General features: G+C 40.4%; 1 protein-coding gene across 1 annotated transcript; it reads right to left on the bottom strand.

Moving 5' to 3' along the window:
* Window positions 1-1,394: 1,394 nt before the first annotated feature.
* Window positions 1,395-7,425, bottom strand: LOC123794092 (SLA class II histocompatibility antigen, DQ haplotype D alpha chain-like). The gene is made up of 4 exons (XM_045800307.2): window positions 7,277-7,425; window positions 2,851-3,087; window positions 2,120-2,401; window positions 1,395-1,875 (listed from the first exon to the last, which is right to left on the bottom strand). The coding sequence occupies exons 1-4, from the start codon at window positions 7,350-7,352 to the stop codon at window positions 1,733-1,735; spliced, it is 738 nt and encodes a 245-aa protein (XP_045656263.2). The 5' UTR covers window positions 7,353-7,425; the 3' UTR covers window positions 1,395-1,732.
* Window positions 7,426-8,053: the final 628 nt, after the last annotated feature.

Below are 8,053 nucleotides of genomic sequence, written 5' to 3'. Positions count from 1 at the left end.
ATTATTAAAGGACTCAGAAAAACAGAAGTGCTTTTTATATGATATGATCCATTCTTTTTAATAAATTAATTATGGATATAACTAGCAATGTTTTCTTATGTATTTGCATACTATGAGTAAAGGCCAGACTATATATCAAGATTATTCAAATTCTGTCAATAACTGTAAGGAAAGTATTATCACTTCCATATTATGGATGAGAAATATATAACGCAGAATATATTTACTCAGTGTTATAATGTTTAAAATACTAGCTATAAAGTGCTGAATCCTGAATTGAATTTAGGTTTCTTTCCATCAAACTATGTGGCATCAACTATTGTATTAAAATTATGTCTTTTTTCACCCCAATTACACTTCAAGCTCATTGATGCAGGTGGCATGGACAGGGACAGCCTCCTACATTTTACAGCTATTCCATAATAGTAGTGTCTTAGATACAGTGCATGGACACAGTAGTTGAAGAGTGAACAGACTGAAGCAAATTTGTGCCTAAAACAATTTCAAAGGGCAAAATGACTCCAAGTCAAGTCACATACACTTTCAAGAGTGAAGTCTTGGACACACTCAAGAATGCCAGAGAATCCATCTGTTGATCCATTTCCTCTGCCAGAGTTACTGCTAGAAGACAACGTATCTAGAAGAAGAGTCAGCATCCATAGCTGCCAGTACATTATCTCCACCATGTTGTCCCTCCTGAGACGTCTCACTCATAGGCTCATTTTTTCCTTAACCAAGAGGGGTGAGGGGTGAGGGGCAGGGGGTTGGGGTTATGGGAGTGTTTTGCTGTTTTCTAGGGTGCACAGGGCTGCACAGGGATTCGGTGAGCTTGACCTAAGCTGATCTGCCTAGAAACATCCTGCAGCTACATTCACTCTACTGTCCCTGACATGCCATGGTGGCACAGACAAGTTTATGTGCTTATCTAGCAGGGATTCATGTAGGAGGTGAGGCAAACTACACCTGTGTTCTCAGAAACTTAAATATGTCTGTGGTTTCTACTCCCATTCCTCGTCCTGTTGTTACTATCCCTAAGTAAGAACGAAGTATTTGGTTCTTTTCAGATACGTACCTTATGGTCTTGTTCTAATGTTCTCCTAACTGATTTCCATTTCTTTTCCTGCCTAAAGAATTCTTATCTTCTTATGGGTGAAGAGAAGAGCGGAAAGCTGGTCCTAGCATCTTTCATTCTTCACAAATTGGAATTTTAAAGTTTTGGAAAACCATTTTGACTTTCAGTACTTTTGAAATTCAAAATTCAATTATTCTAACTTATTTTTCTGTCCTAGCTTTTTAAAACTATATTAAAATGAGTATGAACTTAATTCTTTGTTTTGAATATTTTCTATAACAAGTCTATACAAAGACAGAGGGCTTATATTACTTTCATTAATGTCTGAATTGGGGGAGAGTGAGAGGAGGAGCATTGGAAGAGAGAAGGAATATGATGAACTGGGCTAGGAAATAGTGCTAGGTCACCTATCAAGTCCACTCTTCTGCTCTGGTCGGTGGGCATGCAGTGCACCTGCAATACGACAGACATGAGATGGCTGGATCCTAGGGGGCTCCTGTGCTGTCACCATGCCCTCCCCCAGTCTCCCACAACTTTTCAACCACTTTTGTGTTCACAAACTCCTCCTACTTTCCTTCCTCCTGTGCTGTGTCTCCAGCTCTCGGCTCTGACAAATCTGAATCCTTACCTTCCTTTCTAGGGTGCAGCTTGCAAGGGTCCTTAATGTTTGGAGTCACCACCTGAGTGGAGGCCTTGGATAATGAGGACAGTGCCCACCACGATGCCCACAAGGCCCACAGCCAACCCCAGGGCACAGACCACAGTCTCTGTCAGCTCTGACATAGGGGTTGCGATCTCAGGTTCTGTGCAAATGAGGTTGTGGAAGTCAGAATACAGAGTGTGGTTCATGTACACATATGTAGGATGGAACGGGGGGGATGGTTTTGGTTCTAGGAGGACTCAGGGCACCATGGTTAGGGAAGAGAGTAAAGTCTATTATTCAAAACCTTTGAAGTATGGAAGAAATGAGATTCACAGACTAAAAGGTAGGATATTCTGGAGTTGATAGAGAAAGAAGGTGCCGAGGCGGGTGGAGTTCGTACATACCCCAGTGTTTCAGAAGTGGCTCCTCCAGGCCCCAGTGCTCCACCTTGCAGTCATAAATATCATCAGCAGAAGGCAGGAAGGTGAGGTAACTGATCTTTAAGAAGGAATGATCCGTTTTTGCGAGGAAGCTGGTTTCAGAAACACCTTCTGTGACTGAGTGTCTATTCTTCAACCATGTGACATTGATCACAGGAGGGAAGATGTTGTCCACAAGACAGATGAGGGTGTTGGGCTGACCCAGCATCACAGGAGACTTGGGAAACACAGCCATCTCAGGAACCTCTGTGGTGAGGAAGCAGCACTGATATGAACTGTAAATAGCTCTGCCCTGAGGTTCTGCACTGTGTCCTGCAAGAGTCCTCCCACTGACGGTTCCCCATCTGATGGTAGAAGAGTTCCTGCTCACCTTCTGCATGGGACATGGTGTATATACACTGCCTGTACATTATCCTTGTGCCCTTCCTTCTGTGGGCATGCTTATTAAAGTAGAGATCTACAGGACTTGTCCTTGAGGGATTCAAGGAACATGGTATGGGAGTGAGGATCCTTGTGTTAGATAGCAATATTTCAGTTTTGAGATGGGAGAGGATGAATGTTCAGTAATTACTATGAGAAAATCTGGGGAAAGATCCTTGGAAAGCAGTCAAGGATATCTATCTTAGGGAGGAAGTGAATGAGACCTGGTGTGTAGGGAAGATTCAGTAAAGAGAGGCAGAGCATTGGACACATACCATTGGTAGCAGCGGTATAGTTGGAGAGTTTAATCAGGATGTTTGCTATAGCCAAATTTCTCAGTGCACCTTGTGGGTCAAAATTTGCAAATGTGCTAAACACAGGCAGTTGCCAGACAGTTTCCTTCTTCTCCAGGTCCACGTAGAACTCCTCATCTCCATCAAATTCATGGGTGAACTGGCCAGAGGGACCATAGGACTGGTAGACATTTATACCATAGTAAGCAACATGGTCAGCTGGTCAGTAGGGGTGAGGAGCAAGAAGTAGAAAACAGAGGGAGAGAAGAATATTAATAAACCAAGTGACAGAAGAAACTGGCTTTCAAATATAGTGGGCTTCATCTGTGGCACAGTCTTTAGTTCCCAGCACCTGCTCCTGCTCCCTCTCTCTCAGTGTTGGTAACTTTCCAGTTAGAATACAGTCTGCTCTTCCACGTCATGTAGCCTCCATGAGAGCAGAATTACAACAGTCTTGTTACTGCTGTTGTCTGTGTGCCTAGCTCAGCACCTGGGACACTCAGTCGGCTTATGACAAATACTATAATGAAATGAATGAAGGAATGAGTAAATTATCACAGCTTAAGCTTCCTTTCTCAGAAATTCACTTTACTTCCCTCTGCTTCATAAGTTTTAACTCTTACTGAATTCTTTCATCAGTTAATAACACATACATTTTGATTCCTCTCCCCCCAGGACTGGTTCAGAGTAGAACATTTTCTACAGAGGTCTTCCTTCCTTCCTTCCTTCCTTCCTTCCTTCCTTCCTTCCTTCCTTCCTTCCTTCTCCCCACTCCTCCTGTTCCTCCTTCTACTTTTTATTTTTCCAAAGAAGAGCACACAGGACCATATTGTTTTAAAAGTGTTCCTTAACTATTTAGGGTATAAGAAAGAGTATGACAAAGACAGTGACAATATTACAAAAAATATAAAAAGTAAACAATGTTCCTAAGGTCACTGTTTTGTGAACAGTAGTAATCCTCAGGGGAGAGCACTTGATTTCATCAGAAATACAAAATGAAAGCTTTATTAGATTTTAGATTTTTGTCACTCCCTAACACCCCCCTCTTTTTTTTTTTTTTCTAGGAGGTTGCTAAACCTCTCTCCTTATTCTGACTCAACATATCTATCTGTTTAGAATTCCGGGTAAACTATGGCCCTTTTCCTCAAAGGACAATGTACTTGTGAAGGACCTGGAAGTAGAATGGCAGCAGTAGGACTCCACCCAGTGAGCCTAACTGGACAATTTTGTGAAGACATATGTGAGCTTTTTATCATTTCCTCTTTATGTTCTTCCTCATTTACTCAACATCAGCAAGATTTCAGACATCATGAGGAGCAGGGAGTGAAACACCAATCATGGTGTTTCTGTCATCAAGGAGCTTATTACATGGCGGGAGAGTCAAGTGAGTACAGGAACAAAGACAGTGCTCTGTGGTGAGTCCTGCAAGGGAATAGCAAGTGTCCGCTGGTCCCTCCTCCTGTGCAAATACGTCATCTGCCAGTCAAACCAAAGTATATTATTCTTTCATGTTCCTTGGTCTTCGCAGCGGTCTTTCTCTTCAACACAAAGTTATCTTTACAGATTTCCTGGACATCTCCAATTCCTTTTCGAAGTTCCTGCTTAGTTACCAACATTTTAGCTAAGTTCTCTCATTGAACATGTTTTTGACCACATTAAAACCTCCAGTACCTCCATCCCAGTGTCTTGTTCTCCAAATTTATCTATACCTCAACCAACTGACTCTCTTCCCTGCCCAGTATGACCCCCTTGGTTGATAACTTAAAGGGCCTCAACAAAGTCTGTATAAACTCTACCCTTTATCCTTGACTCCTTTCTCAAATATGAATATATGCAATTATTGTTTTCATCTGGTACTTGTGTTGGGTTGCCAACTGTTGATGAACATCACACTGCTGGGCCAACTGGAAGCAATTCACTTTTGTAGTTTCAGTCTCAGCTGGGTCCATGGTCCTGCTCAGCAATGGTCCTTCTGCTTTCCTGAACCAGGGGGCAGATAGCATGTCTTTTCATCTTTGAATCCCCAAAACTTGTCACACTGTGTGCTCAAAAGTGTGTATTGAATGTCAATTGCTATTCTCAAGGATCACAGAAATTTAGGGGCATGGAGATTGACAGACACAGAAGTAGCAGAACCATATGGCAGTCAGAATCAGTAGTAACCAAGGCTGTATTATGACTTGTGAACTTAAGCAGTATTGCTTTCATGGGCCTCTTTCTCCATAAAAATATTAAAAATCATATTGTGTGACTGCATTGGTAGAAAGACAAATATAATGAGGACTGAATTAAAAATTAAAACTTTTTTCTTCCCTAAAAGTTCACTTTTTTCTTTTAAATTTAAAAGAAATTAAAACATTTTCACAGCACCCTACAAGCATCACATGCCCTTGGGACTGCTCTAACTGTACCTAATGGATAAGTTGAGCCTGATGGGGGTGATCTGGTGTGACGCTGAAGAAAGGAAATTAGAAATTCTTTGGAAAAGCAAGTGAAACCACCAAGTGAAATTGGAATGGGAGCAGTCATAGTTAACAAAGTTGGTGAAAATTGAAGTATGCTCCATTTCATGTCTCCTCTTAACTATTTGTTTTTCTACTTTGGTTATTACAAACCCATTTTGCATGTCAATAAAACAAAAGGAGCCTGTGTGGCTCAGTTTGTTAAGCACCCAGTTCTTGGTTTCAGCTCAGGTCATGATCTCAGGGTCATGGAATCAAGCCCTGCATTGGGTTCTATGCTCAGTAGGGAATCTGCTTGAGATTCTCTTTCTCTGCCTCCCCCTCACTCATGTGCCTGCTCTCTCTCTCTTTCTAAAATAAATAAATAAATCTTTAAAAAAATTAAAAAACAAGGAAAAAGGCTGGGATAGATCCTGGAAGGAAAGGATGATAAAAGAATTCATGAAGAGAAGGTGGGAAGAGGTGGACAATGAAGGTAGAAGAGCTGGAGGGATTACATAATTAGTGTATGCGAGCCCAGTTTTCCTCTTAAGGGGTCTCCATTAGATAGAATGAAATACAGGTCATTTGAGTTGACAATTTGAGGATAATATAATTGTATTAATGAAGTTTTTCATCATAAAGTTTTCGGTTTTAAAATAGAAATACAGATATTCTCTATTTTGTTAAAGATAAAAATTATGGACCGCCCAAGTGTCCATCAATAGATGAATGGATAAAGAAGATATGGTATCTGTCTATATATCTAACTATCTATCTATAGACCAATATATATAATGGTCTCTCTCTCTCTCTCTCTATATATATATATATTTCTCTCATATATATAGAAATATACAGCATATATATCTCTATCGATCTATCTATCATCTATCTATCTATAATGACATATTATTCAGTCATAAAAAGAATAAAAATTTGCCTTTGTAACAACATGGATGGATCTAGAGGGCATACTGTTAAGTGAAATAAGTCAGCCAGAGAAAGACAACAACCATCCAATTTCATTCATATATGGAATTTAAGAAACAAAACTAGTGAACAAACAAAAAAAGAGACAAATAAAAAAACCCAGACTCTTAACTATAGAGAACAAACTGATGGTTACCAGAGGTCAGGTGGGTGGAGGGAGGGATGAAACAAGTGAAGGGGATTAAGAGTACACTTATCTTGATGAGCACTAATAATACACGGAACTGTTGAATCACTATATTGTACACCTGAAACTAATATAACGCTGTATGTTAACTAACCTGGAATTAAAATAAAAAAAATATTAAGCCATAGCTGTAAAAGTAACAATTAAGAAACAAGAATGAACATTAACATTTATATGTCTTCATTAGTGGAAAAGCATTTCTAAATACATATTTTATTTGATTATTTGTGAAGTGACAATATGAGGTCATGTGGTAGAATGACTTGTCTATAGGTATTTAGCTGGGCTTGTTTACCCACTCCCCCCATGCAAGTTTCCAGCATGAAAATGTATGCAAATCTGAGACAAAGAAGAGGACAATCTTCTCTATATCTACATAATATACATAATTCATGGAACTCTTTACCACAAGTGAGACTCAGAAGTTGTTTAGAGACACTTGGGAACAATAGTTCATGAAGTTTTAGTAACAAAACATCCACTCATGAAAACATCTCTAATCTTTGAGACAATCATAAATGAATGCCACTGAGCCCTGCAGGCTATAATCACTGGATCTGATATTAGAAAGGGATAATGTCCTTGATGAACTCTGCAACAGCACAGGTAGCAAAGAGAGTGGGTTGGCTCTCTAGTTTCCTAAAGGAAAAATGACCATAATTTTTAGATCTGCTTAATATGGAGAACACCTTTGAGGAGTCTCTGCTATTTCTATGACAATCGCTATCTTTCCCCCTTCCAAACCCTTTCCCAAATTAGTCCCCACATCCCTCAGCTGGGCACTCACCCACAATGTCTTCGCCACCAGAGCGGCCCATCATGGTGGTCAGGGTGAGGGTCCCCAGAATCAGAGCTCTGTTCATCCTTTTCTCAATGCAGTTTCTGAAGTTGCTGCTCTGAGTTGCAGAGCAATGGTGAGGACCCAGCTGAGAAGAAAATCTAAAGACACCCAAACCAAACACTGGAAGGTCAGGTTCTGGCCAATCAGAAAAATCCCCTATGATGACACCTCTGTTGCCACTTGAAGAGTTTGTACAAAGAAACTTGAAGGGATTGGGAAATCAAATTGTTCTGATATAACCTCCATTCAGAGTAGACCTGGGGGAATTATCTAGGGAAGGAGGGAGGGTATTAAATTAGAATCTTCTTATGGGTGTGTATGCTTGCTGGTGGCAAGAGGGGTGGGAATTTCTGAGTAGCTTCATGTACTCATCACTTACATAGTGTTCTTCAGGCTTTTCTGGGTAACAACCTCCAGAAATTCTCCCATAAATTGATTCCCCTCCTTGGCAATCCCTAATTCCTCCCCTTTTCCTGGCCTCTGAATGTGGGTTAATTGTCTTTCTTTTTTTGCTTCCATAGTGCATATAACATGCTCCAAAACTTGAGCTGACTCACATGCATAGGGTATTTCTGCTGGTGGTAGGCAAGGGATACCTTTGCCTTTTTACTTATGTAAATCCAATAAGCTCTTGTCATGTTCTCAAAAGCTCGAGTATGTGCACCTGGGACAATAAAAGAAGTCGTAATGTCATGAATGCTGCCTACAGTAATTGCACTGTCT

This window comes from Ursus americanus, chromosome 32 (genome assembly GCF_024610735.1).
Source record: "Ursus americanus isolate L20-20 chromosome 32, mUrsAme1.1.p, whole genome shotgun sequence".
NCBI classification, from domain to species: domain Eukaryota; kingdom Metazoa; phylum Chordata; class Mammalia; order Carnivora; family Ursidae; genus Ursus; species Ursus americanus.
Note: the sequence above shows the minus strand (reverse complement) of the source record. Positions and strands in the feature narration are given on the sequence as shown.